This window comes from Hemibagrus wyckioides, linkage group LG27, assembly GCF_019097595.1.
Source record: "Hemibagrus wyckioides isolate EC202008001 linkage group LG27, SWU_Hwy_1.0, whole genome shotgun sequence".
NCBI lineage: Eukaryota > Metazoa > Chordata > Actinopteri > Siluriformes > Bagridae > Hemibagrus > Hemibagrus wyckioides.
The window spans coordinates 12,664,192-12,688,240 of NC_080736.1; the positions used below are offsets into that span (position 1 = coordinate 12,664,192).

Sequence of the window (24,049 nt, forward strand, 5' to 3'; positions counted from 1 at the left end):
GATAACCCTTTGCCAGCAGCCAGGAGAGAAATACTGGATGTGCTCTCTGGGTGGGAGGAATGGCATTATGCTCTTCTGTTAAGTAGGTCTGTGAATTCCTGTATGTGGAAGAGTAAAGATAGTAAAGATTTTGTTTGCTTTTTTTTAAGAAAAGGCTGCTCTGTGACACTGGATAAGTAGCATTTTTGGCCAGTTTTATATGTCTTTGACTTCTTTTCTTCACATATCCCAGCTGAGGAAAGTTGGGGTCAGAGCACAGCAGCAGCTATAATGCAGTGCCCCAGAAGCAGGGAGGGTTAAGGGCCTTGCTCAATAATTGCCCAACAGTGGCAGCTTGACAGTGTTGGGCCTTGAACGTCTACCTCAGAACCTTACCCTCTAACTCAGAGCCTTAACCACTTGAAACACCACTGCCAGAATGATGAAGCATGCATAACCTCCCCAGTTGGTAGTATTGGCGTTTCATGATAGAAGAGTGCTGGCTGGTGATTTGGAATTAGGAATTAAGGATAATAGGAATAAAATTGGGGAAAATTTAAGGATTTAAGATCTCAGCAGTGCACATTCACCATTTGCAGCCTGTAAATTGCCTGCAATGTAGGATCAGTACTTGAAAGAAAATAATAACTTCCCTATATTTTTTTATTTAAATTTGTTTCTTAACATTCTTTAGCTGATTAATGGTTCTAGTGTGTAACAGGACATTGCAGTAAAAGAAGACTTTATACTTTACACTTTAGAACCTTGGCCATACCGTTAGAGAACACTTTTATTGCACATTGTAATGCATTACCTGCTCTAGCACACCTGAGTCAATTAACTAGCTAATCAACAAATTAACAGCGTTTCCTGATTCAGACCAGAGTCAGGACCAGGGTTGGGAACTTATGTCTTTGAAGGGCAATCTTAGACATTAAACAACTTAGACATCAAACTATTTTGATACTGGGGAATTTTTAACTATTTATTTCATTAAAAAAGGATCCAGAGTAGTGGATTTGTAGAAGATAAATGTCAGCTGCGCCCTCTGCTGGACGTGGTGACAATGCACTGCGTGTGGACGGGCAATCAAAACTCAGCAAAAAAGTGGAGGTGCAAAATAACCTTGTGAACTTGTTTTTTTTCGCTCTGTCATAAAAAAAGATTGCTGCTCAAGATCCTGTTAGAGTGATGTTCGTCAGTGGTTAAAAACTACATACACATACACAAATAGCCACCTAACCCATAGATTTCCTTTTTGATGTTTACTGAAAATTTATCAGTTTCCTTCCAATCTAAGCATATGTGTATATATATATATATATATATATATATATATATATATATATATATATATATATATAATGTGTGTGTGTATGTATATATATATATATATATATATATATATATATATATACCAAGCATAACATTATGAGCAGTGAAGGGTGAAGTGAATAACACTGATTATCTCCTCATCATGGCACCTGTTAGTGGGTGGGATATATTAGGCAGCAAGTGAACATTTTGTCCTCAAAGTTGATGTGTTAGAATCAGGAAAAATGGACAAGTGTAAGGATTTGAGGATCAGAGCATCTCCAAAACTGCAGCTCTTGTGTGGTGTTCCCGGTCAATATCTATCAAAAGTGGTCCAAGGAATGAACAGTGGTGAACCGGCGACAGGGTCATGGACAGACAAGGCTCACTGATGCAGGTGGGGAGTGAAAGCTGGCCTGTGTGATCCGATCCAACAGACGAGCTACTGTTGTTCAAATTGCTGAAGAAGTTAATGCTGGTTCTGATAGAAAGGTGTCAGAATACACAGTGCATGATGGGTCAGGGCTGTTTTGGCAGCAAAAGGAGGACCAACACAATATTAGGCATAATGTTATGCCTGATCAGTGTGTATATGCGTGAGTATAGATAGATAGATAGATAGATAGATAGATAGATAGATGTACAAGGTTTTACTGGAATCACCATGTGCTTTGGGGAAAGAAGGACAATGAAAACAGTCCATATTTTTGTTTGTTTTATTTTTGTTTTTAATTTTTTGTGTGTTCTGGACTCTATTGCTTATTAAAATGAATTGATTTTTTTCTAGGGTTTTTTTTGGAAAAAACAATGACAAAGACAATGTTCTGTAAGAAGGTTAATTTTAAATAAGAATATATTGTATATTCTTGCAAATGACCACTAAACTTTCTTTAATATGGAGTCAAATTTATATATATATATATATATATATATAACAAAAAAAACCCAAAACAAACAAACAAACTTCAGACTGTGCCAAGGTATTATGAACTTTTCTATTTTTGGAATTTGAAATCAACAGCTAATTTTTAAGCCAAATAAAATTAAACACTGTAAACACTGAAGTGTGCATATTTGCCATTGTGATAGATTTTTTGTGATACATTTCTGCACTGTGGACCATATTAGAATTTGCTAGCAGACAGGAATATTAAGTCAGAAGGTAATAACTACAGGAAATAAATTAAAAAAGTAATTTGCTTAGTATTACCACAAGGTGGTGATATCAGCACGTGTATGTAGATAACTTCCAGTTGAAGTAACGTAATGTATTTGACAGAAGAAAGAGTTAAGTGAGATAAAGAGGCTATTGTTTTACATTCCCATATGTTATACAAACAGTACCGGGTCTAATCTAAACATGAATTCATGATTAAATAAAATTAAACTACAAATCATATTAAAGTGTGTATGGGTGTGGGCTAAAAACGCAACATAAATATATGATAAATGCACAATTTGGATAGTTTTATGCTAAAAATGTCATTAAACTCAAAATTACTCGAGATCTGGGTTTAAGATCTATGAATCAGTACAAAATTATATAGCTGTTCTCTCTGATTCAGTTCACATCAGGTGGGTTTTATAGACATTCAATTCAATTCAATTTTATTTTTACCTTCTTTTTAACGAAGGACATTGTCACTAAGCTTTACAGACTTAAATTATTAACATAACATAAATTTTAATTTAGCACTAATGAACAAACCAGAGGCAACGGTGGCCAAAAAAACCTCCATGTGGTGACAAGACTATCCATGAAAACACGCTCACACACACTCATGCCTTTGTCTGGCTAGCCAACAAACCACACTAACAGCCTTCTTTATGGTGTCTGTGTAGTACCATTCATAGTGATCTCCTGGTACTTTTAGACTATCCATATAGAGGCATGTTCAACAACAGTAAGTGGTTTTCAGGTGAACATTTCTCCAAGCTTTAGTCCATCAGGATGAATCAGACAGGTGAAAAGGGCAGTAAGAGTCAAGATGTTCATTGTGCAAGCAGGGACTCAAAGGAAACTAAAACAGCACAAAGCCAGCCACTCCACTGTCAGCAAAATGGAGTGAATGCTTTGCCAACAAAACACCTTTTGACTGAAGGAGTCATTGCTGATCATAAAAAAATGAAAACTCAGTAAGGTATTGTGGTGCAACTGTTCAAAGCTTCTGCTCTGGATTCTGCATTCTTGAATAACTGGAGCATGTTTATGTACCTACTGGAACATCAAGGCAGTGAGGCATCACAGTAATCCAACCTAGAGTTCCAACTAACTGCAGCTAATGTTGCTAAAGCTAATGCTAAAGCTAATGGCTAATGCTAATGGCTGCAGACAGGAAGAGAGTGCCAACACTGGAAACGCGTTTATCATCTCCGAGCATGATATGAGGAGAGCCTTCAGGAGAGTGAACACCAGGAAATCTCAGGTCGAGTCCTCAGAGCCTGTGCTGACCAGCTAGCACCCGTGTTCATCCCCACATGCTTTAAAGAGTCCATCATTGATCCTGTCCTGAATAAACCCCATCCTGCTTCCCTCATCGACTACCACCCTATAGCCCTGACCTCAGTAGTGATGAAGTGCTTTGAGCAGCTGGTCAGAGACTTCATCATCTCTTCACTATCTGACACACTGGATCCACTACAGTTTGCTTACCGCCCGAACCGCTCAACAGATGATGCCATTTCTCACCTCCTTCATACATAACTCACTCACCTGGACACTAGAAAAGGGAATTATGTTAGAATGCTGTTTGTTGACTACAGTTGGATCTCCAATTTCCTAACTGGCTGACCACAGGCAGTAACGATGGGCAGACATGTCTCAGCCTCACTCACCCTCAGCACTGGAGCCTCCCAGGGTTGTGTTCTGAGCCCCCTGCTGTACTCAGTGTACACATATGACTGTGTGGCCACTACCAACTCCACCACCATCATCAAGTTTGCTGATGAAATCGTTGTGGTAGGACTGATCTCCGACAACAATGAGACAGCCTACCTGGAGGATATTAGGAATCTGGAGAACTGGTGCCAGAGGAACAACCTCCTCCTTAAGTTCAGCAAGACAAAGGAGCTACCTCCTTAACGTCAGCAGGAGAGGAACTACCAGACCCTTGTGATCAACAAGATCCCAGTGGAGAAAGTGGACAGCTTCAGATATCTCAGTGTTCACATCACGCAGGACCTGTCATGGTTCTGTCACATCAACACCGTGGTGAAAAAGGCCCGGCAGCGTCTCTACCGCCTCAGACGTTTGAGAGACTTCAGACTGCCCGCTAAGGTGATTAGGAACTTTTACTCCTGCACCATAGAAAGCATACTGACGGGAAACATCGCAACCTGGTTCGGGAACAGCACCATGCAGTACAGACAAGCTCTTCAGAGGGTGGTGCGATCAGCTGAGCGCATCATCCGTACCAAGCTCCCAGGTCGCACTCAATCTACAACAAGCGGTGCTGGACCAAGGCCAGGAAGATCGTGAAAGCCACCCCAACAATGGACTATTCTATCTGTTGAGGTCAGGAAAGCTGACCTCTGTTGTCCCTGAAGGACAACACAGAGAGACTGACTTCTTCCCAACAGGCTATACGGACTCCCAACCAGAACTCCACATAGGACTCAACTGATTGGACTTGCTATGTTTCCTTCACACTTGTGTTGGAACCCACCACAACCAAACACTCTGTACATTTGCACATTGAAGGACCGAAGTACAAAAACATTTCTGCTCCTGTTCACATAAAAACAGGACTACTGTGCACAATTGCACTTTAAAGATGGACAATGACACTGCTGCTCATCATTTCATTTCACTCCATGACCACCCCATACTGCTGCTGTCTGCACATTGCACATTTCACATACTTTATACAGTTTATTTATTACAGTTGTACTTTTTACATTTTTATACATATTTTTACAGGTTTCTACTTATACCTTATTTTATTTATATTTTATTTTACTTACTGTAAAAAAATTTCTAAACTGTAGATTTTATATTTAATATTTTATTCTTTCCTTTGGCATTTTATGTCCTTATTCCTTTTTTCTTTTCAAGGGTCAAAAAAAATCTTGTAAGCATTTCACTGCATATCATACTGTGTAGGATTGTGTATGTGACAAATAAAAATTTTGAAAATTGAATTTAGAGATAACAGAACTATGTATATTTCTTCTGCTTTATGTAAAAAAAAGAGAAAGTTTTAAAAGTCAGACTGGAGTTAGTAATCACATCAAGGTCTTTAGTGACGAACATTATGTAACTGTGAGGTCATCCAGAGTTACTATGTAATCAGACAGCTTACTTCTAGTTGTCTGTGATCCTAGTACAAGTCGTTTTGTCTTGTCAGAATTAGGTAGGAGGAAGTTTAGACTCTAAATGTCCTTTACACATTTCCCAGCTTTATCAAGCTGCCATCTCTTATCTGGCTTTGCTGACACAAAGATCAGTGTGTCATCAGCATAACAGTGGAAGCTTATACCATATTTACTAATAATTGTACCCAGATTTAGCACATATTGTGAGATCAGTGGGCCTAGAACCAAGTCGTATGGAACACAGACCTTTATTATGTATTGAGTGATTATGTACTGCTGAGTACTCTAAGCAGGCTTAAATACTGACTGATACATTTCATGAAAGTTATTCCTATGCAAGTATGAGCTTAACTAGAAATGCATAAAACAATAAATACACATAGTACACACTCAGTATACACTATAGTGCACATATATTGAAAGAGTACACTCAGGACATTAATACACATATATAAACACACTAATCATCCAGTTATTTATTGTCCTTTGCCTTTATTCTCAAATGCACAAGACAATAAATACACAGTAAATACACTAATACTATACATGGCCAAAGGTTTGTGGATATATAATTATGAAATATATTTTTGGATTGTCACACAGACCTCCATGTGCTAGCCAGCTGTGCCCTTACTGCTGTTAGGTATCGTAATGAAATCCTCAGAGCTGCTGTCAAACCTTACGCTGGTGCAGTGGGCCCTGGATTCCTCTTGGTGCATGACAATGCTCAGCCTCATGTGGCCAGAGTGTGGGCAGGTTCTGGATCACAAAGGCATTGATGCCATTGACTGGCATCCCTTTATATTTTGAGTTCCCTTTATATTTTGAGTTGCAATGAAATTTGTAATTTCAACATTTAATTGTGATTTTCAGTGTGATTTTGAATCCAACTCTCAATGGGTTGATAATTTTGGTTTCCATTGACTGTTGGTTCTCAATAAATTAGACAATGTGTATAGTAAAGATTTTTAACTTGAATATTTTGTTCATCGAGATCCAACGTGGTATTTAAGAGTTCCCTTAATATTTTGACCATGGTACTGTAATGGGAGTTTGCACACGGTGCCACATGGGAGTGGGTGTGTGTTAGGCGAAGTGTGTTTTAAGCCGGACAGAGGCGCAGGTGAGCGCAAACATTTCCGTCACACTGCAGGGGCGGAGCTTTCCTACCTACCACACCCACCCACCGACACACACACACACACACACACACGAGCGCGTCCACAGGATCATAACAACGAACAGAGTTTGTGAAAAAGGAAGACGAAAGCCCGAGTTCCGAATTGTCTGCTTGTTTGAATGCGCATCTGTTGATCTCCCGACGAGCAGCTTCTCACTTTCTGAATTTTTGATCGAAGCCAAGTGCTGAGGTTGAAATTTCAGAAATGACGGACACTTTAATACCAAACGGATGCGAGAGCAACGGAGTGAGCGAGAATGACTACTTCAGAAGGGTGAGAGTCAGAGAGAGAGTTTCGATGAGCTTGGGATTAGTTTTTGTGGTCTGCTGAATGACCTGTGCTGATTGGCTTTCTTCCCATCATTTCCTATTAATTCAGCGCATTTCTCACAGGGTCATATTTAGTGGCGCTTTGTAAAAGGTTCAAATTGACCGGTCTTTGATATTTCATGCTTTTTTTTCTTTTTAAAAAGCTGTGTTTATTACAGAAATGTAACATTATCACTGTTATCAGACATCAAAACGATATGGTAAGAAATATAATATAATATAATATAATATAATATATAAACCAAATGTGGCTTATATATATATATATATATGCCAAATGTATCACTTACAAATCTCTAAACCTAATGTTTAGCTTTCTTTTATTTGATTTAATTACTTTTTTTAACGGTGTATGTTTGTTTGTATCACAATTACACACAGCAACCTGAACCACAGGACTGAGAGTGAACTGCATGTCATGTGTTTGAGGAACACAAAAATGTGGGAGGAAACTGAAGGAGACAGGTTTTTTATAAAAAGTCAGTAATAGGCCTAGATTGAATAACAAGGCAATTGTTCTTAAATAATAAATTTTAGAAGTAAGGATTGTTGGCATAACTTTTGAGAGTAAAGGCGAGATGGACAACAGAACTCGCTGGACATCCTGAGTTATAGCTTCTTAAGTTTCTTTGAGGTATTTCGGCTCAAAATTCACATTCCTTCAAGTCTTTCCATGACTGCATTCTCCCTGCGAAAAATGGATTTTGTCTTTGCCAGAGCTGCAAGTATTGGTTTGGAAATGAAACGTTAAGCATCAATGGTATATCTGAGTATATATGCATTAATTGAAGACTATAATGATCTAAAAACTTGATGTTTGTGTGTTAGTTGAGCTGGTCCCAATCTGAGTGGTGGAACCTGTGTGGTCACATATTTGCTCATTCATCCGTGCTGTGTTATCTTTTTTGTCTAACCGCATGTGTATCCAAGTGCTGAAAAGAGGCTTTTGTCTGTGTGGAAGCACAGCTTTGCTTGTGAACTGTATCTGCCCTTCTGTTTTGTCCTGTTCTTCCTGGAGGCAGTAAAGTGTATCGTAGCCAGAAGCCATTGGGACAATGAGATCAGAGGGTGTAACATCTCCGTCTCACATAAACTGACTGTTCTCATGACCACTTGGATGAGCAACAGCCTGTACAGGGAAACTGCCAGTGTACTGGAAATGAAACAATCAACGAATCTTGTTCTAGATCTTAATGATATCAGTCTGATTCAATGATTTTTTTTTTTTTTTTTTTTTACTCTTTCTTGTTTTTAAATAAATTGATCTTTTTTGTAGTGTCAAAGATATTCCAATAACAGTAAAATTCCAGTGTAGAATCCAGCTTTAAAGGGTTTTCCTTACAGTAGTGACAGAGGATGGTTTCAATACAGAAGGTATTAAGGCGAATAATGTTGAGTTAAGGAATAATAGTGGTCGTGTAATGGACTGATGTCACATTTAAGGGTGTATTCTTACCTCATGGCCAGCGTTCAAGCGAATTACCCTGAATCGAGTGCAACCATGACCAGGATAAAGTGGTTACTGAAGATGAATGAAGAAATAAAAAACAAAACTGTTTCACTTAAGCTGAAAGTTTTGGTCATAGAGAAATGGTCCTTGTAATATTTATAGAAAACTCGAAACATGATAACATGAAATAATGAAGGCTTGTGGTCAGTCCCTAATGAAAAGTGTGATGGATTTGGACTAGTATATCTGTATAATGTAGGGACAACATGAAGATAACCTGCAGTGAAATGGTCTGAAATGAGACTTTTTTTTTAATCATATTATTAACATGGAGTGGCAGATTGTTTAGGTCAGTAGATGCAGAATGAATGGTGATCCAAGTGGGTTTATTTTTTGCATTGATTATCAGTGATTATTAATAAGATTTGTTATTGTGCATGATGCAATATAGTTTCAGAGATTAGAATATGATGTAGTTTGTTGGTTTGGCTTTTCATTAATACTCGCATACTGAAAGCAAACTATTTAAGAGTGGGTGTGAGGTGTTTGAACACCTTAGTAATGGATGTGTGGTTTTGGTCCAGGAGATGTAGAATGAGAGGGTGGGGATGATTTCGGGAATGTACGTATGCGGGTTAGGGGATGGTGCACATTTGGCTTCATCGCTTTTGTACTGTGACATAATAGCTTTAGGCGAGTATATAATCTGTATCGAGTGAGAAAGTTTTAGGATAATAGTAGTTGAGAAGTGGGCAGTAATTTGATAATACTAAATATGGCAGACTGGAGAGATGGTTTTGAATAGTTGCTTCAGCTGTCTCTGTGGCCAGAGAGTAGGAATCGCAGATTCGGCACGTTTTACTTGTCTTTCCTCTGTTGACGTCGCAACTAGCCAAAACCAGCATGCTGCCAAACCCCACACGCTAATGTAGCGCAGATGTTTCGGCTTCTGTCGAGGCCGTATAATTGTAAAATAACCCTGCTATGTCTTGGTGTTCCAGACAGAGCAGTAAACGATTAGCATGGGAGAGAGAGTGAAACTAGTGAGCGAGAGCAGTGCTTACAGAGGCTTTGTGCTGACACAAACTAAATCAACTGTAAAATGCATGCATCATGCGCTAATTATATATACACAAGTCCGAGTAATGCTCTCTGTTTTTTAAGAACCTGTATAGGTGTATAATAAGAACGCGAGAGAGAAAGGGCAAGAGCGCCATAGCTAACCTATTGTTGTGCTATTGTTGTTTATTGGTCTAGCTATTGATACAGTTTCACTCACGTGATAATGGCTTGTGGCAGCTTTTCCATAGTGATCCACAAACTCTGTGCTGTTAGAGACTGTGAAGTGGTGACATGCTTGCTAGAATAATCTGAGTTTGGAATTCCCTGGATCAGATTTGGCCATGGTGATCATCTCTCACATTCGTATAATTTTGATATATTTGATAGATTCTTGTGCTGCTTGTTCTTCTAGCAATAAAATGGATCTCGGCTTCTTTGATATTTGGTCACATCTGCTTTAAAGGAGACTTTGGCATATTTTGTTTGTTTGATTTCACATTTCACCTACACACTAAAATAAAAAAAAAAAGCATCTTAGGGTCTTTATTGAGCTGATAATGTACTTCTCTTTTAGTCATTGGACATAATAGTCCAAGACAGATAGTCTGTCTGTCTGTCTATCTATCTGTCTGTCTGTCTGTCTCTGTCTGTCTGTCTGTCTGTCTATATCTATGCAGAGCTACAGTGCAATGCTTTAATGCTTTGGTACATTCTATCAGTTCACACCTCATAGCTCAGTTTAGCAGCATCTACAGAACCATGCTGCAACCGATAATACCCAGCAAAACCCATATCCTGCAGTGGATTTGATTCAGTGCCCTATCTCTTTCTCACTGAAATCGAACCTTGCGCAGATTCTCTTGGCCTGGCACAGGAACATGATTGCTATGTTCTCACTTGTCAGGGGGAAAATGCACAAAGGATTTGATTCACACACACCGTAAAAACGCTGTACATGTGAAACTTCAGAGTAACTTTCCGAGTTGTTTGAGCTATAAACATGTTTCTAATAGCTGTATGAACAGGACAGAAAATGAAAATCTCTGGAGGGTCAGAACATTTCTTCTGTTCAGCAGCAGTTTTTGTGCTTTTGCATTTGAAGGGTGTAATATGCCTCGTATCGCATGCTTCAGCCGAAACACAAACAAACTGATAAGGATATGTATCTATAGCACGTGTGTGTGTGTGTGTGTGCTGTATGTTAGATTACACCTGTTCTGTAGTTACCTGCCTGTTTTTGTAGCTCTTTTAGCAGTTGTGTTCTTTGCAAATGTTCCCAACCCACTAAAGTAAATATTAAAGCTTTCTCCGTACACTGCAGAAATATTCATCAGGTTTCATGACTGTATTGAAGCAAGATTTATTGCAATTGACTTCCTTTTTTTTTCTAGACACATAGATATAAATGTTACACACACACCAAAATGTAATGTGTGTGATCGATTGCAGTGTGAGATGATCTCTGCATGCTGGGTATTGTGTGGAATGTTTCTGTACGTAGGTGTTGCAAGGGCTTTTCTAGAAACACGCCACACCAGGCTGCAGTGATTAATCCTGCTCTTAATTCCACAAGTTTTTATTTAGGTGGGGCTGAAGAATGTGATGTCATTTAGTTGGGAATGTTCCACTCTGTCACATTCTCTCTCTGTCATCACGCCGTCCTGGGTGCGACACACTTTAGTGACACAGTGGATGAAGTATGCACACAGGATGTAAATGGCATTTAGAGAGTATAGTATTAAAATGCCTAAAGCTTGAGTAAGAGCTGCTAGTGATAACAGATGTGTTATCTCCGTATGACTCATTTTTAAGATACTTACTTCTGTTTGTGTGCCTCTGTGTTATGGTTTTAATAAAGGAACTTTCTTGACTTATGTTAGTGTCTAAGTCAAAACTGTGTCCGATGTTTGGACTAATCAGTCTGAAACACTGGATCAATAGCAGATCAGATTTAATATTATATATTTTTTCAGTCTGTCACACTGAGATGCCATCAGGTGGTCACCTATGATTGTGGTGGACATGACAAGGATCATGCTCATGAACACAGTACACGTGTTTTCCAAAATCATGTCACTGTCATATCTTTGTTTTTAGAGTTTTTTAGTTTTGTATTAAATATGTGAACGTGGAAGGTCCATAACTGTATCAAGTAATATAAGTCTTAATGCACCTGTTTTTAAAATCTGTCTCTCTCTCTCTCTGTCCCCATCTCCCTTTCTGTTATTTCTGTCTCTCTCTGTCTATTCTGTCTATCTCTTTCTCTCAGGGCTGTAACCCGCTGGCTCAGACTGGCCGCAGCAAGCTGCAAAACCAGCGAGCGGACCTCAATCAACAGATCATCAAACAGTATAGAATGAGAGCGGGGGCTGAAAATCTCCTGGTGTATGTAACACATGCAAACACACACGTGCACAAAGGCAGTGGCAGCAGTGGCTCTCACATACTTGCATGTACACCTGCTAACCCACACACACAGACATGTCCATAAACATATGCATATATGTACACACATACATATACAAGCCTTTGAGCCTAATTCATAAAACCTATTCTTTGAATTGAAGGGAGGCCAACACCCATTTTCTGACATTTCTTTTTATCTAGTGTAACAGCACCTGCCCTTTTGAGCCTGGAAATGTTTATTTTTTATTTTTTTAAATAAGAGAGATAGGGCGAGAGAGAGTGTGTGTGTGTAAATATTGTCATTTTACCATCCAAATCTTTTTTTTTTCCCTGTTTACACTGGGTGAGGTTAAATTCTGTCAATCATCTTGTCTTAAGGTTGCCATTGTCTTACATCCATCCTGTGCATGCTTTTATAAATTATGTATGATATGTGAAATGGCGAGCGACGAAACCAGTAGGAAATCTCATGTCTCCATCTAGGATACAGGCATACATGCTGATCTCATGCTTGTCAGCAAAGGATTGTAATGACACACCTTGAGAGAATGGTGTGGGTGTGTGTGTGTGTTTGTGGGTGTGTGTGGGTGGGGGTGTGTGTGTGGTCTGCTTACTTCACTGCCCATAACCTGAGAAAGTACAAACATAAGAAGTTACAAACATCTGGGTTTGTCTTCTTTGGCCTCTTAGAGTTAAACAAAGTGGATAACTGGGACTGTGTGTTTATTCTGAGAATGATTATTTCTTTTATCCTCAGGAATAAATACATTTCAGTTCAGCTCATCTTAAATTTGCTCTCCACTGTTGTTAATTTCCTTTGCCTTTTCTTGGATTAGAGCATATATTTGGGTGCTTCCTTGAAAGATATTGTACATGCTATGAGCATGATTCTGGTATTCTGCGATGATTCATTCTTTCAATAATACCAATTCATTTCCTGATATACTTTAACAAATATAATTGCATGGTTTATAAGTTTTTATGACTGGGAGGCCAGAATCAATTTCCTTTCTTGATTAAACTCGAGAAGGCTGTGATGATAATACAATTATGTGATGGGGCTTATCTTATCATAATGAGTTTTTGCTGTGACTATATTCCTTGGCTCTCTATGACCCCAATGAGTAAAAGTGATCCTGCCAATTATGACGTGTTTTTATGAAATGTGTTATACAGTTTGATTTTCCTGGTCAGGAAGAGAATATCTCCAGGGAAACAACAGGAATAAACAATAGGGAGACACCCATCACCAGAGCAGAGCATATCCACTTCTGGATAGGATGTGAATGATATAATAGAGAAGTTGATTCATTTCTGTCCCAGTTCAGCATCACCAGGAGTTTCTCTCCCAGATCCTTGCTGGTTTATTAAATTTCCACTTATGTTCTGAAGCTCACAGCTTTGGACCTTGCTCCTTTGTGCTGATCCAGAAGCAGGTTTTTCTCTCTAAGCCTCACCTTAGTTTTTGAAATGGCAAGACTGCATGCAGGTTGGTGCCCGAGGCTATAGAGATTTATTAATGGTCTGGAAACCCCACATACACCACAGGAAACTAAGTTTATGACAGTCATCTGGGTATGTCTGTGTGTGAGAGAGAGGGTGTGAGGGAGAGAGAAAGAGCCCGAGAGTGAGGGTGAAAGTAAGGGAGGGTGAGTGTGAGGGGAAAGGGTGAGGGAGACCGAGAGTGAGAGCCACACACTCGTATGGAAGTCTCTTCTCTTCTCTTCTCTTCTCTTCTCTTCTCTTCTCTTCTCTTCTCTTCTCTTCTCTTCTCTTCTCTTCTCTTCTCTTCTCTTCTCTTCTCTTCTCTTCTCTTCTCTTCTCTTCTCTTCTCTTCTCTTCTCTTCTCTTCTCTTCTCTTCTCTTCTCTTCTCTTCACCAACTGTGGTGTTGTTAATAGTACACTGTAGCGTAAATACACTTTTCTCACTAAAAGTATGCAAACTAAGCCATTAGCAGCATAGTCACTGAGGCTCACACAAGCGAGAGAGAGAGATTTGCATTTCCTGTTGCAGGGCTGTAATCAGGAAGGTGTACAAAAAGCTTAAAAGCCGGTTGTCGAGCCCCCGCCTAGAATAACACACCTACAATAAGATTCTTTCTGACCTTAAACAAGATTTCCTTAGGTCGGCTCTCCTTCATGTTTGCAGAAAGATTACAAAAAAGTATCTAGGAATAAATGCTAATGCTCACACAAGTGACGCAGTGTTTCCACTGGTGAAACACACAGTCATGCTCAGTACTATCAGTGCCAGAATATTTCCTCTTATTTAAATAAAGCCAGATAGCTTTAACAGCACAGCAGTATACATCAGTGATTGTGCTACAAAATGTGTGGTCTTGATGGCTATGAGCAAATAAGTGTCTATTATGTAACAAACACACATCTAATGTTAGTAATGGAATAAGTATATGAAGTATATAAACATTTATATTTATATGTTTATAATATTATCCGAATAATGCTTTAATAACATTGGAGCTGACATGACTCCACCACTTTGCATGATGTTGACATGAAATTTCCATGTTGGAGTGTTTTTTTGAGCATGTTCTTCAAATGAAGGGTTAATAAATCAAGGAAACACTGACCTTTCATACAACAGGGTTTACATGGTCAACATCTTCCATTTGTTTATATTTAAATAGTCTAGGATTTTTGGACCCCACTGTATATGTTCTGCATAAAATGGTGGATTGAGCTGAAGTTTGACCATTAACCATGTCTTTGTTACATACTTTTTTTCCCTCACTGTTCCTCAAGTACTTAAACTAATATTTTAATTGGAATCATTTAATGAATGCGGCATCTGTTTGCTTTTCTTGCTGTATATTACCTCCTAACTGTGGTGTCCTAGTGAACCTGTAACAGAACGTACTTATTGATAGAGACTTCAGTGCACTTCTGTAAGCCTCTCTGGATAAGGCCAATTTCCAGATGCAATAATTGCAAGTGTAAATAGATGACTAGAAATGGTTCATAATCTTCGATATTTAAGACTTGACAAAACGTCATTTGGTCTTTTTAAATCTACAGCCGTAGCCTCAGATTCTTGTTCTTGACTGATAGGAGTGGGACCCAATGTGATCTTTTGCTGTTGTAGTTCATTCATTTCAAGTTCCACCCCATGTCATGCGTGTCATGCTTAACTGCTCACCATGGTTGTCAACATTTACTGTGGCCTTCCTGTCGGCTCAAACTGGTCAGACCTCTTGGATCAGCAAGGCATTTCTGGCTGCAGAACTGCTGCTTACTGGATGTTTTTTGGCTTTTTTTTGCACCATTATTGGTAAACTCATGTTCTGCGAATACTTGCTGAACCTCTTGACCTGTATTTGCACAATTTATGGCAACTACGCAGACATGTGTGCCATGCTGCTTTGAAGCTGGTGAAGATCTTGGACTTTAATTTGACCTGTCTGTATTTAGCACCATCGACAAGTGATGACCTTTTTAAAGCTGCTGCAGTGGTTACAAAGTTTTGCCCATTCCACTGTACAAAACTGTTCAAATTCACCTTTGTTCTTGGGATGCTTGCTTCAGATACTTGCTTTATAGCATTCCATTTTATTTGAGCTTGAGATCCGAGCCTTGAATGCCATTCTTTAATATATAATAACTTCTGTCTCTGATTTCAAACCCAAAAGAGGTTGCGTTATGTAGCACAGATGGAGGAGTTTGTTATAGATATAGTTTGCACTACCCTTCTTCTAAGAGAAGAAATGCAGTCTCTTAGTAACATCCTTCTACATTTATAACATATCCTAGTGTCATTAAAAATCTTATGAAGATTTACAAGGTTACTTGGAGGAAAACTTTTTTTGATCATGTCATGTTGCACATGAAGATAATGATTGTAAGTTATAGGCAACAACTTCTTTTTTTTTTTTTTTTTTTTTTTTTTTTTTAAGGGAAATTTAGACACACTAATGAACAAACTATAAACCTGACTCCATTTCCTATTTTTGTGGAGGTCATTAGCCTAAAGGTTCACATGTGTTTTCTATCAACGACCTTGACTATGTAAACCCTTTGTAGCATTAAGTAACAGTCTGGTTCTATGAAAAGCTTGCGTGTCTTTGATAAGACTGACTTTATTATTCTTCGTCGAATCAGAGCTGCCCGATTTGCCGATTTATCCCGAAACACAGAACCCATACGCTGTAGCTAAATCTGAACAAAAATTATATCCTAATATAATCTGGTGTCTTTGTCACATCTAGACCTTATCTTCATAACAAGCAGGAAACTGCATGGCGTTTGTTTCTTCAAAAAAGTCCCTAATGATCCTCTTCTGAGATGAATGCTGCTGTGAAGATGGGCCTCAGGATAAGAGAAGAAAACCCCTTGAGGCCCCAGTGTCAAGGATACACTATTCTAACATTGTGGGTATGGCTAGGGACATATTTATGTATACACACACTCTCACAGAGCCCTAAGTACATCAAAGGAGAGAGTTCAAAATGGTTCATGGGAGATATTACACCTGGAGCAAGGCTTTAGTTCAGCACTTCACCTTTGCCACTGCTTGTCAGCTGGGCGAAGTTATAACAAGTTATAAGCCTCAGAGGTCACACAGACACAAGCCGAAGCTCTAAACATAGTCCTCCCTGCGACGAATAGTAAAAATGTGTGAGCTAAAAAGGGATGCCGCCAAAATAAATAAACTTTCCAGCTATGGAAGTGTGAGTTTGTAGAAATTAGAAGTTCTGGCTATGGCTTGTTTACAAAGGAAGAAAGAAAAAGGGAACTGCCATTATTTGTTATTTTGTCCCTCAGAGTTACTCTGAAGTAGCTAACTAATCAGTTCCTTCAGGATTTTAAAGACTTTTTTGGTGAATGTTGTGGCCAAATGTTTGATTTTGCAGCATTTGTTTTCAGCAAATTTTATGCTGCACAGTTTTTGTTGTGGAAAACTACTTGAAATGGCAAAATTGCAAGCACATGATGATTATTCTTTTAAACTACTACGTGACGACACATACTGTACGCAATTATTTTCTATGACCGCTGTACTCATGATTCACAAACACGAATCTAAGGTTTTTATGCCGAAGGCGTGTTATGAAGTCACGTGATGGCGTCTTGGCTCAAATCTGCAGTAAATCTGCTGCAATTTGGAAAACTTGTATGCCCTTCTGAATATTGCAGTTTGCTTGATTTCATGTTCATTTCTGCGAGTCTCTGGAGAAACTGACTAACTGTTCAATGAGTCACAGTTTTCCAGAACAGCCTATAAATTGCCTGATTTTTTTTTCTTGAACCCAGTGAGTTTTTGTTTGGAGAACAGGAAGAAATTGAACTTCCAATTCAACTGGAAGAACAAAGATACTCGGGTGTTTTTGATCTATTTTAATCTGAGACTTTGTACTTTTCATGTTCACACAGGTAAACTGATCACCCAAGAGGCATTTAATAAAAAAGGTTTTGTTAAGACTTTTCAAATTGTGTCACATGATCTTGTGGTATAAATAGTGGTAATTGATCACAATAGCTCTCTCTCTCTTCTCTCTCGTTCTTTCTAAATGTGTGCGCTTACAATCATGCGTCTTTTGCATGTCCGCATTCTTTCTGTGGCCTTTGTGTCACTTGCGAGCAAAACAGGTTTTGTCGATCTCCTGTTGGTATTTCCCACTTTCCACACCTAAAACTCTAAGTCTCCGTTCATTTGGCTTTAATGGTCAGGGTAATACAAATGATTGTTATATATATTCTTATTTACAGTCTAGCAGAAATGTTAGATTAGTCTATATGAAATGATTTCATCCTGCCATAGAAACTAACTGAGGCTCAGATAGTGATAACAGGAAATGATCTCCAAAACTCCATAGCAGGGCAAGTCATGTCTGAGATTAGATGATGATGTGATATCTGGAAACCTCCAGGTACAGAATGTGTGTGTGCGCACTAGTTAGCAAACACTGACTAATTTTTTGTTATGAACAAAATAGTTTTGGTGTGCTTGATCAATTTTTCTGTGTAAAGAATAAAAAAAATGGCAGGATGTACTGTTAGGAAAATAAACAGTACAGATTATAAAGATTATTTTCACATACCAGCCAATTTAAAGTAGTTTTATTCATCTGTAACAGCAGTTAACAAACAACTACAAATATAATTTGTTTAATAAAGAATAACATACTGTTTCAGAGCTCTGACTCTGGAGACTGCTTCCATAAATGCTGCAGAAATTTCCTTTACAAAAAATGTCACAATATCAATATGGTTTCATTTTAATGAGGCGTCTGTGTTTGATGTTCCTATAGAAATTATACATTTTTTTCTAAAGTGGGATTTGTCTTTTTAGCCTGCAGTGCTGTCAGAGATGATAGAAAACTAATCATTAATTTAAATGATTATTAAATGAAATTAAATTATTTGAAATTAATTCATTAATCATGTTTCTCATGTGATTGTTGAGAATGTATCAGTGCTGTGGTGTAACGTTTAATAACCTGCAAAAATAAGATGCATATCGGGACTCGGACAGTGAAACCTGTTTTGTTGCTACATTTTGCAAATGCAAGCCATTTTACTAGCAGTTAATTAGGAGCTAGCTGGTATTTATAGGATCAGAAAAACACGGAGATGTTTCCAAATACACCGTGATTCAGAGTCTTTGAAAGCTGATAGAGATTTTTCCTCGCCAGCTTTAGTTTTAAAAGCAAAACATATTACCTCAGTGCACCGGTGTACACTCCTTGTTAAATGATTTAACCCATAATCTAAATTCAGCTTTAGATCGTATTTGTACTAAAACAGGATCTCAACAAAGAGACACGGCTTATCTAAAACAAACAGGCCACGTCAAGCTGAATTTTAAGGTGGGGGTTGAGAGAAAGATGAATCCAGTTATTGTCTTGTTTACATAGAAACGATGGGACATCCGCCAAGATAAAAGGCTGACTCACTGGCCTTTTCTGGGCAGCTCTTGTGCTAATGGTTGGTGGAGATCATTCATGTGCTTCGGAGTATACTGTAGTACTTGCCGTGTAGTGCACCTGACCTGTCGCCATTTTCAAATCCTGCCTCTCAGTCGCAGCTGAAAAATATCCAGTGTTCTCTCTGTCATTCTCTTTCATGTCGCTTTTTTAAGGTTGGTGAACTTGACTTTCACAAGACATCTTCACAAGACTCTGGGGAAAATCAACAGGTCTGCCATCATTAGAGAAGGTTTAACAAACTGGCTGAGAGTCATGAGTTGAGTACAACAGATTATAAGATCATTTTGTCCGTTGAAATGGACTTCATGATTAAAAAAAAAAAAAAGATCTCGATACCTCTACATCAGATCAGACATGACGAGCAGGAATTTACTGTGTTATACTTGAAGCTGTTTAATGACAAGTGTGGAAATTTCTCAGCTGCTCATTTGAGTTTGCTTCAGGTTTGACAGGATGACACGAATGCAAGTTAAATGTCATGTCAAAGGTGAAAAGCTGTCCTGTTTATTGTTTTACTTTAAAATTGATCATTTTTGAGCCCTTGCTCTGGAGGTTTTCAACTAAAGCAGCAATCAGACAAAACGCAAATGAAGTACACTCAGCGGAAATGCCAGGTCCCTGTAGAGGAATGTACGTGGGAGATGAATGACACGTATTTGTTTCTACTTTGTTCTGACTTTTATGTAGGTCAGCATTGACCTATGAATACAGGAGCCCCAGGCTTGTGGCCTAATAAATGGTTTAAAAAACTGGACGAGCTTCTTACTAAGTAATGCTCACACCTGAATTCTGTGGTGCAGTTTTTTTTTTTTTACTGGGAAACTGGAGTTTTGTGGTCAAATTCTGTTCTTGCTCTCTCTCTCTCTCGCTCCCTCTCTCTCTCGCTCTCGCTCTCGCTCCCGCTCTCTCTCTCTCTCTCTCTCTCTCTCTCTCTCTCTCTCTCTCTGAGTATTATATTACTAGCACTGTTGGCACCTGTGCATAAGAAAGAGAACTATACAGGTCAGATTGTGTGTGTGTGTGTTGCTGTGGACATACAGGTTCTCAGCAAAACTGATGACACACAGGAACTGTCAGATGTCTTTCTTCTTTCTTTAGGACTTCTGGGAATAAAACGGAAGCCTTTATTTGTCACATATACATTACAGTGCAGTGAAATTCAGCCAAATACCAGGTTTTTATGAAGCTGAGGTCAGAGCGCAGGGTCAGCAATGATAGGGCGCCTATGGAACAAATAGGGTTAAGGGCCATGTTCATGGTCTCATTAGAGGCAGCTTGTCAGTGTTCGGGTTAAAACCATTTTGGGTCTGATCAGTTACCTGAGCTTCCACTGGGCCACCACTAAGCTGCCACTGAGCCACACTGCCCAGCAAAGTACGTTTTTCAATTGAGTAGTTGAGTTCAGCTACCACTGTCCTGTCTGATTTCAGCACATAGAAGTGGCCATGAGTAAAACTCACAATGGAAATTTTAATAGTGAAAACTCCTAATATTCTCTCTTTCACTCTCTCCCTCTCTCGCAGGGCCACAGCCAACAGTAAAGTCCGAGATATGGTTATATTGGAGCTAAGCTATGTGAACGCCAACCTGCAGCTTCTTATGGAGCAATTGGAAGGTCTGAACAGTTCAGTGGAGGTTTACCAGAATGTACAGTAAGTATACACACACACACACACACACGTTTGTTGATCTCATGATCCTTGTGACTGCCTTCTATTAACATATTTATTAATACACCTAATTAATTAATACTTTGCATACACATAAATCTCAATCTTAGTAACCCAAAGGAAACACTCGAATTTTTTTTTTTTTTGTGAACTAAAGTTTGCCAACGGTCAAGCATGTGAGATGTCAGGAAGTGTCCAGTAATATCAGAGAGCTGCAAAATTGACACGGTCAATTCTTATTTTTAACAAGTGTTTGGTTATTTCTTGTATCATCTCTCAGTTTGAATTGCTGTAAAATCAAGGAATATCTGTAAGAGATATATGTATTATTAAATGACTACAACTGCTTTACTGGAACAAATTAGATCTTAGGCACACCACATTTATAGTGTACAGTTAATATGAGCAATGTGTTATAATAGTGATTAAACTGTAATAAAAGCCATTCTATCTGACTGGCACTGTAAACAGATTGCAAAAGAGAAAACTAAGGAAAGAGTTTAGAACAGGTTTGTGCACCAAAGGTAGGAAAAATCCATTGTATAAATTAGTTTTTGAGAGTGCTGTTTACTTGACTAGTAAAGGTTTAGTGATTTATTCCTCACAGGCTAGGTTTTAATGAGACAACAAGTGTTTAATCACTGGTTTGTGAAGGCATGTTTTGGGGGGGGGGGTGAAGGAGGAGGAGGAGGGGAGAGAGAGAGAGAGAGAGTTCCGTGATGAGTCAGCAGTAATGCAGGACAGAGGAGGACTGCTGTCTGACCGGGACATTCTGTACCTTCTACTCCCCCTCCAAACCTTTTTATTGTAATTAAGTACAATAATCCTGGTGGTTCAGCAAAAGACTTGTATGATATGAGAGAAACACACACAAACACACACTTATACTCAAAAGATTATAATCAAGGAGCCTCCCTTGCTCTCTGCTTGCTGAACTGGTTCAGATGCGGCCAAACATGTCTTTTTGAGCCTGTTAGACAGGTAGACACTTCTATACGTGCAAAAGAAAAAAAGATGATGAAAGGTGTTTATGGAAAGTTGAGAGTGTTGTGTTGTCTCAAATTGACTGTTCTGAATTCAGGGACTTCACATATAGTAAAAGATACTGTATGCCTCAGGAATAATGCTGCACTTTAGAGAGTTTCAGAGAAACCTGGGTACAAAGTGTTCATGCTGCTCTGGGTTACTTTGTGTACACTATATTGCCAAAAGTTTTGGGACACCCCTCCGAATCATTTTTTTTCAGGGGTTGGGCTCGGCCCCTTAGTTCCAGTGAAAGGAACTCTTAATGCTTCAGGATACCAAGACATTTTGGACAATTTCATGATCCAAACTTTGTGGGAACAGTTTAGGGATGACCGCTTCCTGTTCCAACATGACTGCACACCAGTGCACAAAGCAAGGTCCATAAAGACATGGATGAGCGAGTTTGGTGTGGAGGAACTTGACTGGCCTGCACAGAGTCCTGACCTCAACCTGATAGAACACCATTGGTATGAATTAGAGCGGAGACTGTGAGCCAGGCCTTCTCATCCAACATCAGTGGTTGACCTCACAAATGCACTTCTAGAGGAATGGTCAAAAAAATTCCCATAACCACACTCCTAAACCTTGTGGAAAGCCTTCCTAGAAGCTGTTATAGCTGCAAAGGGTGGGCCAACTCCATCTTACCTTCATGTACATGAAAAAGCAGGTGTCCCAAAACTTTTGGCAATATAAGTGTATGTTAAAAATGCATTTAGATGAAAAAGTGCATCTTATTAGTGTGGTTGAGTAAGAAAGTTGAGCTGCAGTCCATGTGAAAATGGTGATCTGCCAGTCACCTCCAGTGAAATCAGCGTGATTTAAACAGATCAACTTTTTGAAATGCTGAATTATCCATGTAGTGCAGTAGTTTTGGGGAAACTCCAAGAATGAAGTGTTTGAATGAAATATTTCACACTGAACATGTGAAAAATGTTTTCCCCTCAGTTGGAACGCTGGTTTTCACACTGGTTGAACGCGAGTGTGTTTGTTCCCGCTGCACTGGTCTGGTTTTTAGACATATTTGATTCTGTTGAACCCCAGTGCAGTTGCATTCATCCTACATCATTACAAACTGGGATAAAGAACACAATGCAACACACCATTAAAAAAAAAAAAAAGTTCTATTATGTACAGTAAGGCTCCTCACCTCTCCTCTGTGTCCCATACCATTTCCCTGCCACTCCTGCTGCACGTGTGTTGTGGAATCTAATGATGTCATCATCGGCTAAAACACGTGTGTCGCATGTTAGTGAACGAGTGCAGACCCGAGTACTAGTTCACGGGGAACAGAACTCACCCCTGGTCATACAGGTATCCTTGGGTTCAGTACCATGCTGTACTTCCTGTTCCACATGACTGCTTCCACATTACTGAATTTTCCATGCAAGCCGTCCTCTGTTTCTGACTAAACTGCCAGTATAAAAACCTCCTAAGAGGCTCAAGCCTGTTCCAGCATGGCAATTCCCTTGAGCACAAAGTCAGGTCCAGTGACTGCCTGCACCCCATGCCTCCTTGTCTGACCTCACTAATGCTCTTGTGGCTGAGTGAGTGAAAAATCCCCACTGCCACACTCCAAAATCTCCCGAAAAGCCTTTCCAGAAGAGTGGAGACTGTTATAACAGCAAAAAGGGGAACAAACTCTATATTAATGCCCATGGTTTTGGTATGGGATGTTCAACAAACACATACTGGTGTGCTGGTCAGGTGACCATGTAGTTTTTATCAGTTAGTGTATACAGCCTCAGGGATTCTCTCGATTCCATCAGTATAAGACACTTGCATTGTGTAAAATTCTTAATAACTCTATCTATTATTGTATCTGTTTAGATTATTTTGTCGTCCCTTGTACGAACCACACAGTCAGCTTTGCTACAGTTTAGCCTGTGATGAGAGAGAGAGAGAGAGAGAGAGAGAGAGAGAGAGAGAGAGGGAGAGAGGGATTATAAGTCTGTACTCAAGTGGTCCTTCTCTTGTAGAGATTCCTTGTTTCCAATAACAACCGAAAAACAAAAAGATTAATTAGTGGTCAGATGGCAATGAGCTGAGACGTGTGTGTGTGTGTGTGTGTGAGAGAGAGAGAGAGCGTGTGTATATGTGTTAGAGAGAGAGGAAAAAAAGAGAGACACTGTGTGTGTGTGTTTGTGTGTGCGAGAGAGAGAGTGAGACAGTGTGTGTGTGTGTGTGTGTGTGTGTGAGAGAGTGTGTCCTTGAGAGTCTCTGGCCTGCTTTATTCCCTCTGACAGAGATTCAGGCTCTTTTTTTTTTTTTCTTCCTCTCCCAAATCTCAGGCATCTGCAAAAGGCCATTAATTCAGGATAAAGCCTTCTTAAACAGGGCCTTCTGCTGTCTTCTGTGCACGTAAGCATGTTTACT

General features: G+C 39.2%; 1 protein-coding gene across 2 annotated transcripts in view; it reads left to right on the top strand.

Annotated features, from left to right (window-relative positions):
- Nucleotides 1-6,803: 6,803 nt before the first annotated feature.
- Nucleotides 6,804-24,049, top strand: part of rhpn2 (rhophilin, Rho GTPase binding protein 2) — a 30,305-nt gene continuing 13,059 nt past the window's right edge. The window contains exons 1-3 of one of the 2 annotated variants that reach the window (XM_058381558.1): nt 6,804-7,061; nt 11,899-12,014; nt 20,504-20,632. In XM_058381558.1, coding sequence (XP_058237541.1) covers nt 6,993-7,061; nt 11,899-12,014; nt 20,504-20,632 — 314 coding nt within the window. In that variant the 5' untranslated portion in view covers nt 6,804-6,992. The remainder of the gene's footprint in view (nt 7,062-11,898; nt 12,015-20,503; nt 20,633-24,049) is intronic. The other variant, XM_058381557.1, reaches the window with a different exon arrangement.